Raw genomic sequence first — 22,152 nt, forward strand, 5'->3', positions numbered from 1 at the left:
ACACAGACTATATAGACAACACATTCTTTCAAAGTACATTCTCCATACTCTAATACTCTAGTACTACACATGCTATATAATACACACACTGTACTTCACACACTATACACACGCGCTGGAGACACGCTACACATACGCTATCACTACACATACCACCTACCAACCTCAACATTGCACGTGACTTCGGAGTCCGTACAACCGACCTGCTCTCCTGATGCGACTCACTCATCGGCCGGGATATACACAGGGACCCAGTGATTCGACGACACCACAATTTTCAGATATATAACTAGGGCAAGAGAAGCTCGTTTTATAAAACAATTGTTGTGGATCTGTCGTTTTTAAACGTTGTAGCGAAACCCCATCAATTACACTGCAAAATATACCACAATGCCTAAGTTAGTTTTAGTGAGACACGGTCAATCCGACTGGAACGAGAAGAACTTGTTCACCGGTTGGGTCGATGTTCGCTTGTCAGAGACCGGTGAGAAAGAAGCCAAGAGAGCCGGTGAGTTGTTGAAGGAAAAGGGCATTGTTGCTGACATTCTTTACACCTCCAAGTTGTCCAGAGCCATCCAAACCGCCAACATTGCCTTGGAAGCCGCCGACCAATTGTACATCCCAGTCAAGAGATCCTGGAGATTGAACGAGAGACACTACGGTGCCTTGCAAGGTAAGGACAAGGCCCAAACCTTGGAAAAATACGGTAAGGAACAATTCCAAACCTGGAGAAGATCCTTCGATGTTCCACCTCCAGTCATTGAGGACCACTCCGAGTTCTCCCAAATCGGTGACATCAGATACAAGAATGTTGACCCATCTGTCTTACCAAAGACTGAGTCCTTGGCCTTGGTTATCGACAGATTATTGCCATACTGGCAAGACGAGATTGCCGCGGACTTGTTGGATGGTAAGACTGTTTTGATTGCTGCTCACGGTAACTCCTTGAGAGCTTTGGTTAAGCACTTGGACAACATCTCCGACGAGGAGATTGCTGGTCTTAACATTCCAACTGGTATTCCATTGGTTTACGAATTGGACGACCAATTGAAGCCAACCAAGCCAGCTTACTACTTGGACCCAGAAGCTGCTGCTGCCGGTGCTGCCGCTGTTGCCGCTCAAGGTACTAAGAAGTAATTGAGTTGGTAGAAAAGATTCTGCAGCTTAATATACATTAGAGACTTCAATTGGAAATGACGTAGCGAGTACTGTAGACGATGTAGAAATTGAGCTAATGCTTGTTAAGGAAGAAAATATATATCAGATGGAGAGAGATGAATTGAGGATATAGCAATTGGATGAAAGGGTATGAATTGAGAGATGATCTGAGAGATTGAAGTCCAAGAGACAATGGCAATTGGTATTCACAGCAACATCGATCAATGTTCAATGTTATCCATGAGCTTCAAACTCAATTGACTGAACTGGCACAATCGGCAGTTCGGTAATCAATGGATGTTCACATGGAATGATCGACACAGCGATTGAAAAGTGTGAGAAGTGTGAGAAGTGTGAGAAGTGTGAGAAGTGAGAGAGAGAGAGAGAGAGAGAGAGAGAGAATGTCATAAAGTAATGTCGAGAATTTGGAATTTGAAAGGTTTGCGACAAAAAGACATAGAGTGGATGAAGTGAGGAAAAAACATAAATTAACGAGAGTCTAACGACAAGGAAGGACAAAGGAGTTTTTTGTTGTATCTGTGACATTTCTCGTGTTAGGGAGAGGAATTTAGTAAGGAATGGAGAGAATTTGGAGGATTGAACTCAACACTTTTTACTTTTCAGTTTGATGTAGGTAGTCCCTTTTGCCATTTGTGTTTCAATATCCGTTTTTCATCATTTTAGCATTTAAATTAAGTAATACTAATAACGGTGATGTAATAAGGGGGAATATAATTGTAATTATAAAGAAGTATTTTGCGTCTATAGCTACAGAACTCATACTTCCATTGAATCACTGTACCTCCATTGAATAGTCTCTCACTTTTTCGCCTCTCTCTGTGAATTCCTCTCACTATTCCTTCTCACTAATCTCACTCTTCCAGCGCCATGAAAAACATTCAGACTCACAATGTACGACCCGAATTACTCTCTTGAATTGTATTATTCTTTCATTTCGCATTCTACTCAATACCCATTCTCTTGTTTCCTCTCACTAAATCAATCCTCACTGAATCAATCCTCACTAAATCATCATCACAATATGATCATCCTCACAATACCTAACTAATTCACCCTCACTAATTCATCCTCACTAAATCATGAATCTCTCGCTAACTGTTCGCACCACATTCTTGCATACAGTGCCTACCATCGAAAATCAAATTGAAGACATCGAAATAAATAACTTTACAGCCAGTGTTTGTATGGTTGTAAGTTTATGGAAGATCCAAGAAGAAGAAAGAATATTGTCGTTGACAGTTGTATTTCGTTAGATTCATCTTCAATTCGGTGTAAAGTATTGTGTAACAGCACAAAGAGTGGAAATTCACCTAGTTTCTTCAACTATAGCAGCCACTGTGAATCGAATTAGCCGCTTCTGGAATTTGATACAACCACAACATTCCATCTTTACGGCTCCATCACCAGTAGAAGCTCTATAATTTTTGATCGATTCAATACCACAATAGTACTGTGTTGGGAGAAAGTTAAAAAAAACTTCAAGAACTCATAACAACTCCAGTTTCCTCAGTGAATTTGAAGCATTAATAGAATAATAGACATGTCGTTCAACTTCGGTGCTCCAGCTCAGGACGCCAACAAATCGGCATTCAGCTTCGGTACTCCAGCACAAGATGCAAACAAACCTTCCTTCAGCTTTGGTGCTTCAGCGAACGCTTCAACAGACTCAGCCGCAAAGCCATCGTTCTCATTCGGAGCTGCTGCAAACACTCCAGCTAGCACAGACGCCAACAAGCCAACAAATGCTTTTGGAAGCTTCTCTAACCCGAACAGTGCTACAAATAGCGGAAGAAGTACACCTGCCTTTTCATTCAATAAGCCGGCTGATTCTTCAGCTTCGGGTACAGCTCCTGCAGCTTCTTCAGGTGGATTATTTGGTGGTGCCTCATCTACCACAGGCGATGCCCCCAAGACTGGTGGTCTTTTTGGCGGAGCATCATCCAGCACTCCGTTTGGAGCTTCAAATGCTGCAACTGGCACAACTTCCGGAACCGCTGGTGGGCTTTTTGGTTCAAAATCAGGAGCTCCAGCTGCTTCAGCGGGCTCCTCAATGTTTGGCAGCTCTGCCAACAACACTCTTGCTCCAGCACCTTCAAGTGGAGGGTTATTTGGCTCAGCGCCAAAGACCGATGACAAGGCTGCAACTGGAGGCAGTGTGTTTGGCAGTAACAATAACTCGACTTCATCTTTCAGTTTTGGAGGAAGTAAGCCAGAAGACAAGTCCGACAAACCAGCTGCATTTTCATTTGGTGCTGGGTCCAGTTCAACTCCTTCCACGTCGCAACCAGCATCGAGTGGATTTGCAGGATTTGGGGCTAAACCAGCTGCAACTGAGCAGAACAAAACTGAAACAGCCACGCCAGCTTTTAGCTTCGGCGCCAAGTCAGCAACTACTGATGTCCCTAAGTTATCTTTAGGTGGCCTCGGTACCAAAACTGACGAAAAGAAGGAGTCACCTGCTCCATCATTTAGCGGATTTGGTGCACTGCTGAGCGAGAAGAAGGATGACAAACCTGCCTTATCATTTGGTGGGTTTGGATCCAAACCAGAGGAAAAGAAAGAATCTACTCCAGCTTTAAGCTTTGGTGGCTTTGGATCTAAGGACGCCAGTTCTTCTACAACCACATCCAAACCTGCATTATCTCTTGGTTCATTCGGTGCAAAGACTGATGAAACGAAAGAGGCGCCAAAGCTTTCATTCGGAAACTTTGGTTCAAAACCAGAAGAAAAGAAAGATAGTGAGGCGCCAAAGCTTTCATTTGGAGGCTTTGGGTCAAAGCCAGAAGAAAAGAAAGAGAACGAGACCCCAAAGTTGTCCTTTGGAGGACTTGGATCGAAACCAGAAGAAAAGAAAGAGAACGAGACCCCAAAGTTGTCCTTTGGAGGACTTGGATCGAAACCAGAAGAGAAGAAAGAAGGTTCCAAGCCTGGATTATCGTTTGGAGGCTTTGGTGGTAATCTTGGCGATAAAACTGAAAAGCCAGCGACTGCTGGATTTAGTTTGGGCAAGTCATCTACTCCATCCACTGGCGGATTATTTGGAGCTAAGAAAGATGAAACTGCGAAGCCAGCCTCTGGCGGATTTTCCTTTGGCAAGAAAGAGGAGGAAAAGAAGGATACTGGATTCTCACTTGGAACAAAGGTAGAAGAGACCAAGCCTACTGACACGAAATTCGCTACAACAGCAACTCCAGCAGGAAACACAACCACTACAACAACGACAGTTGACCCACAATTAAAGCCAACTAAAATAGAACCAGTGGCCGTTTCCATTGACAACAAGACCTTGGACGATCTCATTATTAAATGGTCCAAACAGTTGACGAGCACCTCTAAGATTTTCGATTCATATACGGATAGAGTAAAAGAATGGGATCAACAATTGGTGGAGAGTGGAGACGAGATTTTGAGATTAAATCAAGACTCCTTGGAAGCAGAGGCTTTACAAGGGAAAATAGATCAGCATTTGTTGTTTGTTGAAAATCAGCAAGATGAATTAGAAAAGATATTGGATAATTATGAGCAACAGGCAGACATCTTGTTGAACAATATAGAATTGAACTCTAGCAATAATAACAGCAGAAGTGCTGATGCTGGTGCTTCTGGAGTCAATTCAGGATCTGACGGTACTACTGTCAATGTTTCTTCTAATGACAATGGGGGCACTTTAAGTGTTACTGACAAGTTGCGTGAAAAGGCATACCATAATGCTGAGTTGTTAGATGAAAGGCTAGACAACTTAGGTGATAGCTTATCTACATTGATAAATGAAATAAACTCAGTGAGTGAAGTATTCACTAAGAACTCAATCAGTGAATTTTCATCTTCAGGTGCGGCTGCCTCTGCAGGCAATTCGGTAGCAAAGGGAGCAGCCAACTCAGACAGTAAGGCTACAAAGGGTGATGAAAACCCTATTGAAGAGATCGTTAAGTTATTAAACTTGCACTTGGAGAACTTGAAGTTTATCGAGGATGGAGAAGACAAATTGAAGGCAAAGATCGACAAGATCAACCACAACAAGAAAATACAGTACTAGACTGGCGGACTGAAAAGTATGGTTGCTAGTATATAGTCACATAGTCATATAGTCAATTGTAGAATAAATGTAATAGTTACAGGGGACAGAGTGTAAACCTCCAGAGAGAGGGCCTAATAGAGGTCCCCTAGAAATGGAAATGAGAAGACTTCCGCTCAAGAAGAGAGTATGTCATTCATGGTAAACCAATTATATAAACTGATTTAGTATTGTTTAAGTGAATACGACTAGAAGTAAGCAACATTAGGTCCACTCGTGGGAGATCTTAATTTTGCATCCTTTTATTTAAGAATTGACCAAAACAAGCATTTAAGTCTCCCCCCCCATTTCTCTATGTGAAATATCAACCCACGGATTAACCCACCATACAGCACATATAACCATATCTTGTTTTAGAAATTATTCCCCAAGGTCCCAAATGTTCCCCTATGGACACACTATCTCATCAACAGCGCTCCTTGTCTTCTGTGTCCACCTATTTCGATGCAAGGGGTTGCCCACTGGCACCACGGCTCGTTGTATCCTACAAATGACGGTCAGAAGCAAACACAAGATGTTTATAGTCCCTATCCCTTAAGCAATGCCACCCAATTTCAGGTACTCGCTGTCTGCTGTCTGTCTTTTTCACACCCAAACGGCATAAAGCAACTCCACTTTCTTTACCCGATCGAGATAGTCCCATCTTCCCATAGACCCATTTTGTCCTCCACATTGCACCCCACATTTTTTGCCCATGGCACGGTGATGATAAAAATGCATATGCCATTTTTCGGACACACTTTGATACTGTGTGGTAGAAGGTTTATACCGATGAAGTGTGAGAAAACCCCACCTTTTGACAAGATCGAAGGTTTGAATATCGTGTTTTGTAGGCCTTATCTGAGGAAACGTATGCGTCGGTTGCGAGTGTCAATAGTATTATTGTAAGTTGTGAATATTTTGCACAAGTGTATTGATGTGTAGTATGTAGTATGTAGTATGAATGTGCTATATATGAAGTGTATTATATATATATATGATATATTATAATATATAAATTATATACATATTTTTTTTTTTTAAATTCACTCTATTCTATACATTTAATATATTTACATATATATTTACAATATATATATATATATATATATATATACTACCGAAGAACATAATATTTCTTGATATTGTGATACACATCGTTAATTGTGATTTATATAGACCCGTAGTAGCTCAAAGCTATATATATACCTGAGTTCTTCACCGACGCCTGGAGTTTTTCACTGCATAATAGCTAATAGCCTGTTTAGTGATTAGTGTTGTTTATATTCCTTCTTCCTATTTAACCTGGCAGCTTGCTTTACAATCAGATATCACCGTATCCAGTCAGTTCTACCACCTAGAAACCCACCATGTCACAAGTATTCTCAATTATTAAGTTGTTATTCAACCCAGACGTCTCAAACAAGATCATCTTGGACGTCGCCCTCGGCCAAATCCAGGCCATTGGTTACGCCAAAGTCGTTGCCTTGCTCTTGAGCTTGGGAACCGTCGGGGTATCTTCGTTCATCAAGATCCCCCAAATTAGAAAAATCCTTCACCCTAAGTTGTTGGCAGGTAAAGCAGAAGTGGTCAATGGTTTATCGCTCGAAGCGTTGAGCGTAGAGAGTTTCAACAACTTGGTGCATGTTGTGTTCAACTCACAAAACAACAACCTGTTCTTGAACTACGGTGAGAGTTTGCTCGTTGGATTGCAAAACGTCGTCATCATCTTGTTGGTCAAGTACTACCGAGCCTTATCAACAGGCGCCATCAGCTTGGAAGGAAAGGACACCAAGCAAAAGGTCGAGACCGTTGCTAGAGAATTGGCCGAGCCAGTAGCCTACATCCTCGGAACCTCCATTTTCTTGACCAAGTTGGCTCCACCTGGCTTGATCTCGTTATTGCAGATCTTGAACATTCCAATTTCAATTGCTGCTAAGTTTCCTCAGATCCAGCAAAATGCCAGATTGAGAACTGCCAAGCACTTGTCCACGTTCACTATCCGTGCCAACTTGGCTGGTTCTTTAATTAGAGTCTACACTAGTTTGCAAGATCTCCAAGCCAAGAGGTCTAGAAACAAGGTCCAATTCGGCGATTGGGTCTTATTTGCCGGATACTTGACTTCATCTGCGTTGAACTCTGTATTGGTTGGCCAATCTTACTTCTACGATGAAGCCGAGAAGAAGGACGAAGAGGCCATTAAGAAGTCAGAGTAAATGTTTGACAATTGGCTCTCGCCAGAGATATGAGGTCACAAGCGTTCATGCTGTAGCAGCGTTGTGTATCAGTTCTATATGCTTACTAGAATCGTCTTAGTTGTACAATTAATTTTGAAGAAAGACACTGGGATATAGCCCAATTGAGTAGACAAAGGGGAAACTTAATAAGCAATTCGATGTTTTAAGGGAATATGGCAAGTTACTAACAACAATAATCTAATTTATTTATAATTACAATACAATTACAATACAATAATTACAACCAAAGAAGAGCCTAATTCAAATTTTACGATTATCTGAAACTACAGATATGCCATATTTTTGTTGCAAATAAGAATACAGATTTTAGATGATTTATATCTCCCCGAAGGGTTTTAAGATCCACAATATGATCTTTCTCTATGTATTCTACATTGGTCTCACCATTAACATATGCTTCTGGTTAGTTCTGTGGAGCCGCACTTTCTTTCCGTGAGCAGTCACGAGACTCATACTAAAGCCTTACGGCTGCTAAAAAAGAACAGTACTGTAGAGAGAGAATGATCCTCTGTAATTTACACTATTCAACACTATTCAGAGAAAGACAACATAGACTGATAAGTTATAACAATACCCACATATATTTCAAACACAGAATAAAAATACATATTACATGTTACATATGACATATTATATTCCGTTTTGCCTACTTTCTTAATAAGAGAGTCACATTTTCTAGAGTATTTCCTCCATATGTATTTTCAAGCACTAGCACTGGCTCTAGCAATAGCAGTAGCATCTCAGGCACTTCAGTCTTTCAGGCTTCTCAGGCACCTCAAGCACTTCTTTTTTTTATCTTCCTTATTCACACTCTCTTCACTCTTTTTACTGCTCACAGTGCCTTTTTCCTTTATGTCTCATACTTTACCCCGATCGGGTAATCGTTTGCGTCCAACCGTCATTTGATTTCTCAGCGCTTCGTTGATCGCTTGAAGTTTGACAGTAAATTACATTTCAATATACTCTTGTTTAGTTCTTTTTCTGTGTTGTAGTGGATTCCTCGGTGAAAGATATCGTAAAGGACAGTTAAAACAGTAGAAAACTCACCATGGTCCACACAGCAGAATTCTTGCCAGAAACAGGCACGAAAATCAGCTCTATCTTACAAGGTGGTTATAGCCATCCATTGTCTAGAGAATGGCAGATGGAAAGACAGTTGACCAAGAATATGTTCATCTTCCCGCTTTTCATTACAGACAACGAGGACGAGGAGACGGACATCCCTTCGTTGCCAAATATCAAAAGGAGAGGTGTCAACAAGTTGATCCCTTACGTAAAGACTCTTGTAGACAAGGGATTGAGATCGGTGATCTTGTTCGGAGTGCCGTTGAAAGAGGGTGTCAAAGATGAGCTTGGAACTGCTGCTGATGATCCAGAAGGTCCTGTGATCACCAGTATCAAGGCCTTGAAGAAAAACTTCCCAGATTTGTTCATTATGTGTGATGTCTGTTTGTGTGAATACACCTCTCATGGTCATTGTGGTGTCTTGTACGAAGACGGATCTTTTAACAGAGAAAGATCCGCCTTAAGAATCGGTGCCGTAGCAGTAAACTATGCCAAGGCTGGTGCCAACTCAGTTGCACCATCTGACATGGTTGACGGTAGAATTAAGGATATCAAGACTGGTTTAATCAATGCTGGTTTGGCACACAAGTGTCTCGTCATGTCATACGCTGCTAAGTTCAGCGGTAACTTGTACGGACCATTCAGAGATGCAGCTGGTAGTACACCAAGCACTGGTGACCGTAAAGCTTACCAATTGCCACCAGGCGGTGCTGGTTTAGCCCGTAGAGCTCTTTTGAGAGACATGGACGAAGGTGCTGATGCTGTTATCGTCAAGCCATCCACCTTCTACTTGGACATTGTCAGTGATGCATCCAAGTTATGTCGTGACTATCCAATCTGCGCCTATCACGTTAGTGGAGAATACGCAATGTTACACGCAGCTGCTGAGAAGGGCATTGTGGACTTGAAGGGAATTGCCTTCGAGAGTCACCAGGGTTTCTTGAGAGCAGGTGCTAGATTGATTATTAGTTACTTCACTCCTGAATTCTTGGAATGGTTGGAATCGTAGACGACGAATAAGAGAAAGCTGTAAATAAGATACAACTTCATGGGATAGAAGTTGTTAGTAACTAAAAGACATTGTGATGACATGGTAACAATATTATGACTACTTCTTTGTCAAGAAGAACCTCTCTTTGGGCAAGATCTGATATTTTCCCATCTTCTTATTAATAGTATTATGCATTGTATATAGATACTCTATGAAATAATTAACAAATGAATTCATGATTTGAAATGGCCGTACATATGTAATACCATGACCAGACAGTCCTCTCAGGAAGCAATTGGTTCGTAAGTCTGTGCTTGCTTGTCCTTATTCTCTTCCTCTTCTTGTTTCTGCGCTTCTTCCAATGACTGCCTTGGTGCATCGGGTAAAATACCAACTTGAGGAGCTTCTGGAAGATCTGGCACCACAACATCGTCTTTCTTGGGTTGTTCCTTTATACCATTGACTTCTTGATCCAACTTTTCGAATTCTTCGTCCACTTCGATTTCTTCCAGTTTGCTGAGGCCGCTTCCCATGCCAAGAGCATCTCCTATCTCGTCAACTTTTAATTTCTCATCCTCTAGATCGTCCAAGATCTTATCGATCTTCTCTATCTTCATTTCATTGTTGAGCTTCTTCAATACTTTGTTACCCTGTTCCAAACCGTATATCACGTCCTTTTCGATCAATTTGAATTCGATGGTACCGATCAAACCCTCCAAGTTGTCGAGTTGCTCACATGTCTTGACAATAGTCGATTCTTGCTGCTTCTTTGATCGAAGGTAGAATTTGGCACGGTCTGGCTGATTATTCTTCAAGGCCTGACGGGCGAGGTTGGTTTGTTTGTCGATGACGAAGGTGAGTCTTCTTTGGTATTCTTTGAGTTTGTCTCTCTGTTGTTTTAACTGGAAGATGGCTCTATCTTGAGCGGTGATCTTGGGAGTTGAAGGTTGTTGTCCCATGGTGAATGAATAGAGCGTTATGGATTGTGATTATTGTGAATATAAGGAATATATTGTGCAAATGGAGTAAATATTAGAGGAGCAAGCTGTGTGTGGCTGGTTGTTCAAACGGGATGAAAGTGATGATTGTGGAGATTCAATTCGATATGAATGTATCTTTAATGTTAATCCTTAAAGAAAGAAAGCTAAGCAAAGCAAATGAAGATTTTAATAAGATAAGACAGTGTATAGCGCTGTACAGATAAAAAAAAAACTAATATAGACGTACTAGAATGAATTCCGAGCAATCTATTATGTTTATGTATATGTTGAATTATTAATTATTAATTAATGAGTTTCACTTGTAAGTACGAACAGGCAAACAGAAGAAATAGTGTTCTACTTCTTACAACAATGAACCAAAAAAAATTCAATAATCGTATCTCGGTTATCAATGCAGACCAGTCTGGGATTGTCAGATGATATAATGAAGAGTGAGGATGTCGAGATGGTGAGATGGTGCGAGAGAGAGAGAGCGAGTCAGTAAGAGAGAGTGGATAAGAGAGAGAGAGTGTGTGTGTGAAGAAGAGCGATTAACGAGTACCTAGAGTGAGTTAAGGTCAGTGAGTATGACACAATGAGTATGATATAGTGAGTGAAGGTTCCAGGTCAGAGGAGAGTGGAGAGAGTAGAGAATAGAGTGATAGTCAGACACATAAAGAGTGAGACAGAGACAAATACACACACAGAGAGAATAATCTACATCTTCCACTCAGAAGTAACAATGTTCAGCAACGAAATCAAAGCCCAAAGCTACAAGGCTCCTACAGAGTATACAACTGTAAGATCACACAGTATACACACACTAACAGATTCACAATGAGCAACGAAGACGACGATGAACACACTCTGAGTGTGGATCACAAGAGCCAAGTGGATTATGACGTGAGTGCAGGAGGATATACCAAAGGGGCAGGTTATTGTGGAGATGGTGGACTTTTAAAGGGGAGGGAGTCTTTGAACTGTAGAAAGAGGTGGTATTATAGATAGATAGGGAGATAGATAGAGATGATACTATATGTGGTTTTGTTGAGACGATAAGATTATATTGATTTGTAGAAAGAATGGCAAAAGACTGGTTATATATCATAGCTTAGACAGCTATATTATACTCTGATAGTCAATTACTCTCAATCCTATTACCTTATTCACTAAGTATTGAATGTTGGTGGAAAACACTCTACTCAGATATGCCTGAACAGAGTCAATGCTTTCGCATATGGCAGGTGATGAAGATTGCAACTCAACGGTGATAACGATAAGAGATGGAAACATTCTTGCGTCATGATACGCCGTGATATGCTAAACTTTAAGCATCCCATGGCATGATTTTATCTGCTAAAGACGTTATATGTGGCACGAGTAAAAGTTTATAATGGAACACTGTGATTTTGTGGTTCCTACATGGCCGAAGAGTTAAATGTATAACTAGATCTAGAGTTCCAATAGAATAATAATAAGATGTAGTACAGTAAAACCTCAATCTTCAAGTCAATGTTGCGAATTTAAATACTGCAAATACAACAACATCAACAAACATCAACATTCTTAAACCACCCAAGACCTTGCAATCTAGCACGTTAAGCATGTCCCCACATGATAATGCCCATACATTAGTGCCCTCCGCTTTTTTGCAATCATATAAACACAAGCCCACTCCCCAGTCCAGTCCATTTTCCACCACCGTAGACACAGACTTCACACTCTTTGCACAATTGACCTACCACCACCTACAGCAATCTTAATTCAGCCAATAATATCAAGGTAATACAGATATACGAGATGGCACCTATCACCTAAAACACCCAAGGCGACTACCGACGTCTGGCAAAGAAAATTTCACTATTTCATCCACACAATCATACATTAGACTGCGAAGAACTAGTGCTAATCTTCAAATGTAACTACGGACAATCTTATCCTATGTAGCAGAACTAACAAATTTCGGCGATCCAACAGCATGAAGCACATGTTCGGCATTTAATCCAGTCGTATCATCACAATGTACTTTGAACATCATTTTCCTTTGTTCTGGTATGCTTCCTAAAATAGATCAAAAATCGAGGTTCCAAAATCGTTCTCGCTGGCTCACAATGGGCAACTGAAATGAATTAGAGGAATATGTGGAATTTCAGTGTCAAGAACCAAGAGGAATGCTGGCATTTCATACCTTCGGCATAGAGAGAGAGGGCATTAAAATTGTACTGGGATCGAGCCCTGTGAGTCGGCCTACTGGGGCTTGTGTTACTGATGAGTCCTAGTATCTTGCTAGTGGATACCTGATTAGGACTTCGTATATTGGAGTGGTGGGAACAAAGAGGCCAGGGAACATTCGTGGGTCGGCCTTTATACAAACAAGGGGCCAAGGAGCAAATGTCCGCCTGATAATATCAAAGCCCTAATAGAGAACCAAAGGAGTTTACTGCTACGGATTAGAAAGAATACCAACTATGTAATATAAGCCCTGAGAGGAACGTCATTTCGACAGTGATATTTGCCATGACACCAACTAAAGTCCCTAAAATAAGAATCGTAGTATTACCAGATATTATATTAAAATCCAATATTTTCTGTGCTCCGGTATTTACCCCAGTCGGGGTGTTGTTGTTGACAGGTTCTTAGTGTAAAGAACACATGGGATGTGGTCAAGGGGTGAAGATACTTTGGTGTGATCTTGACAAAGCCTACATGAGATTTTCTGTTTGTCGTATATCGCAGATCGTTGGAGGGAGGAATTAGCGAGAAAAATGAGGTCTTGGTTTAGGGAGAGCCTTACGGTGGAGACAAGGAGAAAGAACAATGTTAAGAATATCCAGGGCAAGGGATACAAATTCAAATTCACAAATAGAGGGTGTAGAGGATGAGACGTATAATTTCGTACAAGACAGTTCGAGACACGGCAAAGGCATACTTTCTAGGCGGCTCTGGTACCAGGTACTGCCATGTTAAATGTATATATTGTCTTTATTGTCTTCCTAATAGGGAAATCGGACTCTTTGTGGTCCCGTTGTGGAGTGTGTAAATTAGGTTTTGTAGTGGGAGTTTTAGCGAGAGCTGCCTATTGACATTCGCTGTGTTGTACCGACAACAACCTGGGGCTGGGCTGGGCCAGTTGATGTCATTCAAACTCCAGCGTGAAGTTGTAGTGTTTGGGATACGGCTATTTTTGTAAAGCCATTTGGTACTTGGGACCTTCTGACTGTCTTCTAAGAATTGTAGCCCTGTAAAGATGTCATTATAACTATGTTTATTAAAGATACGTATTTCACATAATTAAGTATTCACACCAGTTTATCATAACCATCAATTGACTCTGATAGCCACTACAAATTACTACCAACTAACTTCTCTACACTTTTTTTGTCTGTTTTGTTCCTCTCTAATTCTTTTTTCTTTGTACTACCACTACTACCACTACTTCCAGCACTAACTTTGTCTCTCACTCTCTCTCCTCCTCACTCTCACTCACACTCTCAATTCTCACTCTCATCTCTCCCTGGAACTACCGGATTCTACACTCCCTCCCTCACTCTACCTCCCTACCTCCTACGTCACCCTCACTAAATCCTCAGCCTTCCTCTCCCCAACCACTACCGCTTACTCTCACCGTACCGCCTTTTCTCACTAGAAAAAACGAACAGCCAAGCACTAATTTTTGTTTGTCATTATTATTCTTCATTGTCCAAAAGCTAGTGTCTACACATCCCCATCGGCAACACAGCCAACCAACCATCCATCGACACAGACCACAATTGTGTCAGTAGCATCAAGCCGCTCATCCACGTCCATTCATCCACTCACCAGTCGAAAGTCGTAGCGGATCCCGTTCTGTGGTAGTAAGCGCTTGTCGTATCGTTAGTTATTATTAGCACTCTCAGGGCATTTCTATTCTTAGTAGCCAAGAGGTACGAGCCGCCGTCGGGAAAAGATTCACATAACTCGATAGAAACAGTCACTGAAGCCCACTACAGTGTCTCCATCGTCCTTCATCAGTTCCAGAATCGCCGTCCTTTCGTAATCGACCACACTCTGGTATCTGATCTACTGGTAGAAAGAGCTCAGCGTGGAAGTGTTGTTGGTCCGTATCGTCATTTATTGTTGTTCATATTGAATTTTTGAATTGAAAGCAAGCCCCGTTGCTGCATTCAATCACGGCTATTCGAATACTTCAGCCGGATTCTTTCAAAGGTGGTATATCAGGACTCTTGTCTAGATCATAAATCCGACAAGTCAACTGTCGACTGCGGAGACGATTCAAGAGTGATCACCGTTCCATTCCAAGAGCCGCACCCTTGATTAATATCTTTGCCAATCGCTTCAATTGCATCGGACGAATCCAGTCTAGTACCATTAAAGCGTTGCGTCGTTCATAACACACCAAACTTGAACTTCATATTGGACAATCGTGATTTTGCCGGACTGTTGCATTGTATCATCAAACACTTTATAAGTGCATTCAGCAATGTCAGCCAATAATTACTCGCATCCCAAGCGGAGTAACTTCGGTCACCAGGCTGTTAATATCCCGGCCCACCTCTTGCCACAAGCATTTATAGACCACCAACAAGATCCACAGCAATTGCAACAATCACAACAGCCACCACGGCCACATCCGTCACAAGCATCGCAGCCATCTCATCCGCCTCCGCCAGGTCAGCCTCGTTACAACCAACCTCCTGCGGTACCAGCATCCAGTGGACAACTCGGCCAAGGGTTCCTGCCTCAGCCAACACCAGTGAGACGGCCACCACCACCAAAGCCATATCAAGATCCTCCAAGACAGCAACGATCCCTGCTGGGCCAAATATACCCCCTTATCAACCAGGAGTTCCAGAACTTACCACAGACTGATGAGCATGGGAATCAACAACCAGAAGTACCTCTGCATCCACAGTACCTGCTCCATAAAGCTCAACCCAAACATCAACAACCAGATCCTGGCTATCCTGTAAATGAGCTTGGACTAGATGATCCACTTTCCAATGCTCCTCCCAATGTAGACGCAGCCTCGAAGGCATATTCCAATAGAAATCCGTCGGCGCTGTCATTGACATACGACCACGCTTCTGCTCCTGGAAATGGAAATAAGGTGCCTCAAAATAACTACAACAATTCCATGAATAATAGCAATAGTGGGAATAGCAGTAATTACAATGACCGACAATTGAATTCACAGTATGACCAACCTCCACAAAACCCTCCATATCCAATTAACAGCACCTTCGGCAATTCATTCAAAAGTCAATCGCTTCCAGGATCACCATCATTGGTGCAATCTCCACAATTTCCGCAACCTCAATCTCAACAGCAGCCCCAGTCACCACATTCTCCACAGCAGTATCAGCGTAGACCCATTCGTAAAGCTCCTTCAAGTAACCTTCCTCCTATTCAGACCAATCAGGTATTGAATGAGGGGTCACCAGCTGGACCAGGTCCGGGAGCTGGAAGAAGAATTGTCTCTTCTCCTAACTTTCCACAATATAATTCATTTGCAAGTAGTCCAATGGGTCCGGGGGCTTACAACGGTAGCGAGGCAAGGACGAAATCACTTTCCTCCTCATCACTGAAATATGGCCAGATGATGCAGAGGGGTCCACAGCAGCAACCGCAGCAACTACAGCAACAACAACAGTTACAGAACCAACAGGGTAACAACCACAGGCCACTCTCTAGTGGATCTGGTTCTACTTCATCTCTTCAACACACGTTCCTGTTGACCAACAAATCTCGCTCGTTCACATCAATAAGCAAATTGTCATCGTTATCCACAAAGAAGTTCAATTCTTCAAGTTCACTTTCAAATAGTAACAAACTTGACCGTACGTCGACGGTAGCATCATCTAAGACAGCGGTAATGCAACCATTGCCATACAAGTCTTCGGTGTATCCAGCCATCCTTTCGGAAGTTGCCAAGGCCTTCAAAGAATCAATTATTTTGACTATAAATACCAAGGACGGTTTGGAGTACCATGATACTTTTACAGGTAAAATGTCGGTTGATATCATCTGTAGAATCATCAGAACAAATGATAGAAATTTAGCGCTTCTCTTGGGTCGTTCTTTGGATGCACAGAAATTTTTCCATGATGTCACTTATAATCATCGTTTAAGAGACTCCGTACATGAGGTGTATGCTTTTAATCATGTATACAGCGACGTGGATTTCTATCATGAAGATGGTACTAATGGAAACAATGGAAACAACAGTGGTAATAACTCGAAACATGGCTCATTCGTTGACAACAACCATCAATTGCAGCAAGCCTTTGGTGACAATACTTTTGCACAACCGCAAATAGAGCTCCTGCCATCATTAAACAGCAGCTCCTCTCTTTCTAAGATGGGTTCTATGACTGGTACCAATAATAATAACAATTCTGCTGCGAAGGACGCTATCGGTGTTAATGGTGTGTTCACCATCTTGACTGATTGCTACTCGCCAACCTGTACTAGAAACCGTCTTTGTTACTCTATTGCTTGCCCTAGGAGACTCGAACAACAAGCTCGCCTCAACATGGCCCCACAGGGTGGATTAAGAAGAGCGGTATCTCGTCTTTCGTTGCATGAAAAAGAAGAGACAAAGACTTTATGGCATGAAACAGTTCCACAATCAATCCTTGAGAAGTTGGATAAACAGGAGAAGATGCGCCAAGAATTGATCTACGAATTTATTTATACTGAAAGAGATTACGTTAAGGATCTTGAATTCATGACCGATTTCTATATCATGCCTTTGAGAAACCCTGCTAATAATGTCATTCCCGAGAATCAAAGAGAGACTTTCATCCATACTGTCTTCGGTGGTGTAGGAGAACTCTTAAGATTGGCTAAAAATATGAGTGACTCACTCACAAGAAGACAGCAACAACAAAAGCCTGTTATCGAGACTTTCGCAGACATATTCTTGAATTACGTGGGTAGTTTTGAACCTTTTATCCGTTACTCTGGAAATAAGGTATTTGCGTCTTTTGAGCATGAAAGACAACAGCAAGTTAATTTGAAGTATGCTAGATTTTTGGATACCATTGAAAAGAAACCTCAATCTCGTAAGCAAGATTTGTCTTCATTTTTAATTAAAGGTGTTCAGAGACCAGCTCGTTACCAATTGTTACTTGGCGGTATTCTTAAAAACACCAAGCCCGACCATCCTGATTACAAGAATCTCGTCAAAGCCAAAGAAGAAATTGAGAAAGTATTGGTAAAAATCAATATTCAAACTGGTGAGAGTACAGACAGGCATAAGATCATGGTCTTGCACCGACTCCTTGGAAAACAAACATTAGAAAACAAGTACAACTTTAAGTTGTCATACAACAACCGTATTATCTACCAAGTCACCTTGAGTAGAAAGAGAGATAACGAGAAAATAGACTTGTACCTCTTCGAGCATGCCTTATTGTTGGTTAAGCACAAAATACAGAACAAGAGAGAACAACACAAGGTTTTCGAGAAGCCAATTTATCTTCCATTATTGTATGTAAATTCTGGATATGACATACCATCAATGAGAACTCTTATGTCACATAGATACCGTGGTTCACTCATCTCAGATACTGGAGTGAAGAACAGAGTCGAAAGCTCTACTTATATTGGAACTACCTTGAACTCTTCTACCAATAACAAAATGCAATTGAACTTCTTAGGTCTTGGAAGTAATCAAGTACATGCAACTTTATTTGCAGACGAATTGTCAATCCAGAATCAAATTTTGCAGCAAGTGTACAACCAACAGAAGAAACTTATTGACGAGAGCGACCTTTTCTCTTTATCTAAGTACGAGACAAGACGTTTCCATGGAAACAACAAGATAAACTGTGCCGTGCCCTGCTATGGTGGTAAGAAATTACTTTACGGAACTGACTCTGGAGTGTGGGTTTCCACAGTTCGTTCTATTAGCGCCTCTTCTAGTGAGAAGATCTGTTCGGATCCAACTCTTGTTATCAGCAAGATGTATGTCACACAAATTGAGGTTCTTGTCGAGTATTCCAAATTGTTGATTTTGAGTGATAAGACATTGTATGAATTTGATTTGTCATGCACAGACTCACTTGATCATCAGAAAAATACCAAATCAGGAAAGATGATCTTATCTCATGTGTCGTTCTTCAAAATTGGTATCTGTGATGGAAGATTATTGGTGTGTGCGGCTAAGACTGGTAATACTCATTCCATCAGTATCTTTGAACCAGCAAACCCATTTGATAAGAACAATCAAAAAAATAAGAATAAGAAATATGACATACAAGAGGTCACGTTTACATCTGACCCTATTTCTATTTCTTTCTTGAAGACTATGCTTTGTATTGGTTGTACAAAGGGATTTGAAAGTTTATCACTTGAGAAAGGAATGAAAGAGCCAATATTGGATGAGGCAGATCCTTCCTTGGATTTTGCTATTCAAAGGGAAACCGTCACACCATTAGGTATTCATAGGTTAGGAAGAAGTGATTTCTTGTTGTGTTATGCTGAATTTGTATTCTTAATCAACAAGAATGGTTGGAGAACCAACCACTACTGGGACATTTACTGGGAAGGAAATCCACAGAACGTGGCGCTTTTCTTCCCTTACTTGTTGTCGTTCGAGCCTGGATTTATTGAAATACGTGACTTGAACTCAACGAAGTTATTAAGAGCATTGGTGGGAGAGAATATTCGTTTCTTGCATTCAAATGAGCATGAAGCATTGTATGCTTGTGAAGAAAATGGATACGATATTATTGTCTCCATTGATTTCTTGAATTTGAAGCCAAAAAGCGCATAGTGTAAATATGGGAGTTCTCGGTGTAGTTGAAAACAAGGCCGGTGGTGTCTTTGTATAATTTAATATATTGTTTGATTTATTTAATGAGAGAGGGAGGTGAGAGGAAAACTTGACAGTATAGCAGAGAGTAGTTGTGTTATATTTCTAGAGTAGTAGAAACGATGTACTACCTACAAGTTATGGATACGTAGATAAACATAAAATATAGTTAGTGTAGATTCTGGAAGAGAGAATGAACGGCATCTTGATCAGCCGTTGCCACAGCGTAGATGTGTGATAGCAAGCACATTTGAACTTCAAATATCCCAAGCATTATCCAAGCATTTTCCCACTTCATAGAGAACCACTCTATGGCCACCATCCAAAGCCCTATGCACCAACAGATCGTTTGGGCGCAAAACTTTCGCTGGAGGCACACTTGCGCAGTACCAGGCACTAAATGCTCATTTTTTGGGGCCGTCTCTGGGGGACCTGAGGGTACCTGAAACGTTGAGATCGATCGGCTGATCCGGAGCAGCAAATTACCAGTTTTACCAGTTATTGGAGTTTTAAAAATTTGAACCAGATCTATATCATAGGCACGGTCTCCTCCACGTCTATAGTTGCTATGGAATCCCCACATATTATTATTGCATCCACTGATTTTCATTCCATGCAATATGCATGGGCTCCGGTTCCTCAGTCTGTCTCTAGAAACTTCTTTTACAGGACCTCTCTCTCTCTCTCTTTCTCTCTCAGTCTACCGCCATTTTCTTGTAGCGAGGGAGAAAAGTTCCATTTTTTTCACGTGCATCGAAAATAGCCGCAAAAAGCCGAGTTTCCCACGCGAGCGAAGCCCGGCTCCCGTAAAGCTACTCTTTACAGAAACAATTCTACACACAGAGGAGTAGAAAAATAGTGAGACGCACTAACAAAATAGTGAGACGCAGCCTAACAAAAAATAGCGAGACTAAACAGTGGTACAAATTGGAGCACACAAGAACTGGAGATCTCTCCAACAATGTCCATCAAACTCCACCAAAAATACTCGAAAAATTACCATTCTAACTCCAATGGATTCCTACACCTCCACATAAATTACACAAGGCAAACCAGCTTAATCCGACAATTTCTTCCCATTTAGTTACCACCTCTCTGCCCCAATTTCCCCCTGTCCCACCAAGTCCCACCAAGTCCCACCAGTCCCATGGCTGCTCATACTGAGAGCCTCCCATGCAGTCCGGTCGCGTTTTGTTGATTTCGAACAAATTTTTATTTGCTGTCCAGAAAAGACGGTTTGCAAACATTCAAGTGTTTGTTTGAAAGACAGTAGTTTTGCTGTAGAATAGACGAAAAGAAGAGGAGCCGTTATCATGTCGTTGCCATCATTCATCGAACTCAGCACCCCCAGCATCGAGCGTCCGTTCGGACTTCATCTTTGGCCTATTTTCAGTGCCGCTTTCGAAGCAGTAATCGGATATCCCGCCGAAGACTTCGAATTCATCCACCACAAAACGTTTTTGGCTAATGGATGGCACGCAATCCTGATCATCGTAGTTTACTACATTGTGATCTTCGGAGGCCGTTGGTTATTGGCTACCATCAAGGCTCCAGCCTTGAAGTTGAACTTTTTGTTCCAGCTCCACAACATCTTCTTGACATTAGCATCATTAGTGTTGTTGCTTTTGGCCATTGAACAATTAATTCCTATCTTGTACCACCACGGTCTCTTCTATGCTATCTGTGATGTTAACGCTTTTGCTCCAAAGCTTGTTACCTTGTATTACTTGAACTACCTTACCAAGTACTTTGAGTTGATCGACACTGTTTTCTTGGTGTTGAAAAAGAAGAAGTTGTTATTCCTTCACACCTACCACCACGGTGCCACCGCCTTGTTGTGCTACACCCAGTTGACTGGTTCCACCTCTGTAGAATGGGTTCCAATTACTCTTAACTTGGCTGTGCACGTTGTCATGTACTGGTACTACTTCCTTTCCGCTAGAGGAATCAGAGTGTGGTGGAAGGAATGGGTCACCAGATTCCAAATTATTCAATTCTTGATTGATTTGGTCTTCGTGTACTTCGCTACTTACACTCACTATGCTTTCAGATACTTCAACTGGTTGCCACACGTTGGTGACTGTTACGGTAGTGAGTTGGCCGCCGCTTACGGTTACTTGATCTTGACCAGTTACTTGTTGTTGTTCATCTCTTTCTACATCAAGGTATACAAGTCAAAGGGTAAGAAGACCGGAGAGACATCTTCCAAGGCTGAAGCTGCCAGTACTGGTGCATCCACTGCCGTTGAGGATTCTGCTAACAAGGTGAGATCCAGAAAGGCTTAGAAGAAATAGATTTTTGTAGAAGCCGGACACGGCAGGCATTATTCGGTTCCCTAATAATTTATTATGAGTTATACATAGCACAGGTCTGCAAACCGTGTATCTATTTCTTTTCATGGAATTCATTGAATGTCACACTAATAACAACTTGAACTTTCTGCGATTTATGGATGGATCAATGGATACCACATAATTCAACGCAGACCTATCATCTCTATTCATGCTCTATTGATATCCGGGGATGTCCAGTCCATTGCAAGCTAACGTGGCATGTTCAGGTACTCACCTTCGTTAGAAGGATATCAATAGGATGCTACGGTAATAGGATATCATATTCGGAAATGTGTTGTAGATCAGCTAATACCCATCTAGAGCTTAGAAATGGAAATGTAGAGCATGTATTATTATCCCAGGCCAAGGAATGTTCTTCTTGGAGAGTACGTTTGTGTCAAAGTTGACTCATTTGTCAACTTAGTTAAGGTTAATTTGAGTTCTCAAATATAGGAATTCCGATTTGGAATTGCC

General features: G+C 41.5%; 8 protein-coding genes across 8 annotated transcripts; 7 read left to right on the forward strand and 1 right to left on the reverse strand. All coding sequences in view use genetic code 12, as the record gives it.

Annotated features, from left to right (window-relative positions):
• The first annotated feature begins 298 nt into the window (after positions 1 to 298).
• On the forward strand, positions 299 to 1,559 carry GPM1 (phosphoglycerate mutase). The gene has a single exon (XM_064915994.1). It carries the CDS (start codon positions 391 to 393, stop codon positions 1,135 to 1,137), a length of 747 nt encoding a protein of 248 aa, XP_064776654.1. The 5' UTR covers positions 299 to 390; the 3' UTR covers positions 1,138 to 1,559.
• An 813-nt stretch (positions 1,560 to 2,372) lies between these two features.
• NSP1 (FG-nucleoporin) lies at positions 2,373 to 5,301 on the forward strand. Its single transcript, XM_064915995.1, has one exon. The coding sequence runs from the start codon at positions 2,720 to 2,722 to the stop codon at positions 5,213 to 5,215; it is 2,496 nt and encodes an 831-aa protein (XP_064776655.1). The 5' UTR covers positions 2,373 to 2,719; the 3' UTR covers positions 5,216 to 5,301.
• Positions 5,302 to 6,603: 1,302 nt separating this feature from the next.
• Positions 6,604 to 7,449, forward strand: RJT20DRAFT_131773 (uncharacterized protein; the record flags this gene model as incomplete). Its single annotated transcript, XM_064918075.1, has 1 exon — positions 6,604 to 7,449. The coding sequence occupies one exon, from the start codon at positions 6,604 to 6,606 to the stop codon at positions 7,447 to 7,449; it is 846 nt and encodes a 281-aa protein (XP_064776656.1).
• Positions 7,450 to 8,119: 670 nt separating this feature from the next.
• On the forward strand, positions 8,120 to 8,398 carry RJT20DRAFT_123635 (uncharacterized protein; the record flags this gene model as incomplete). The annotated part of the gene is made up of 1 exon (XM_064915996.1): positions 8,120 to 8,398. Exon 1 carries the CDS (start codon positions 8,185 to 8,187, stop codon positions 8,395 to 8,397), a length of 213 nt encoding a protein of 70 aa, XP_064776657.1. The 5' UTR covers positions 8,120 to 8,184.
• On the forward strand, positions 8,399 to 9,788 carry HEM2 (porphobilinogen synthase). Its single transcript, XM_064915997.1, has one exon. It carries the CDS (start codon positions 8,540 to 8,542, stop codon positions 9,563 to 9,565), a length of 1,026 nt encoding a protein of 341 aa, XP_064776658.1. The 5' UTR covers positions 8,399 to 8,539; the 3' UTR covers positions 9,566 to 9,788.
• VPS20 (ESCRT-III subunit protein) lies at positions 9,699 to 10,935 on the reverse strand. The gene has a single exon (XM_064921175.1). The coding sequence runs from the start codon at positions 10,504 to 10,506 to the stop codon at positions 9,832 to 9,834; it is 675 nt and encodes a 224-aa protein (XP_064776659.1). The 5' UTR covers positions 10,507 to 10,935; the 3' UTR covers positions 9,699 to 9,831.
• Positions 10,936 to 16,399: 5,464 nt separating this feature from the next.
• ROM2 (Rho family guanine nucleotide exchange factor) lies at positions 16,400 to 19,306 on the forward strand (the record flags this gene model as incomplete). Its single annotated transcript, XM_064921326.1, has 2 exons — positions 16,400 to 16,702; positions 16,934 to 19,306. 2 exons carry the CDS (start codon positions 16,400 to 16,402, stop codon positions 19,304 to 19,306), a joined length of 2,676 nt encoding a protein of 891 aa, XP_064776660.1.
• A 1,000-nt stretch (positions 19,307 to 20,306) lies between these two features.
• On the forward strand, positions 20,307 to 22,017 carry FEN12 (fatty acid elongase). The gene has a single exon (XM_064921180.1). It carries the CDS (start codon positions 20,659 to 20,661, stop codon positions 21,628 to 21,630), a length of 972 nt encoding a protein of 323 aa, XP_064776661.1. The 5' UTR covers positions 20,307 to 20,658; the 3' UTR covers positions 21,631 to 22,017.
• The last annotated feature ends 135 nt before the right edge of the window (positions 22,018 to 22,152 follow it).

Source organism: Scheffersomyces xylosifermentans (assembly GCF_036884685.1).
Source record: "Scheffersomyces xylosifermentans strain CBS 12540 chromosome Unknown RJT20scaffold_1, whole genome shotgun sequence".
Classification (NCBI taxonomy): Eukaryota; Fungi; Ascomycota; class Pichiomycetes; order Serinales; family Debaryomycetaceae; genus Scheffersomyces; species Scheffersomyces xylosifermentans.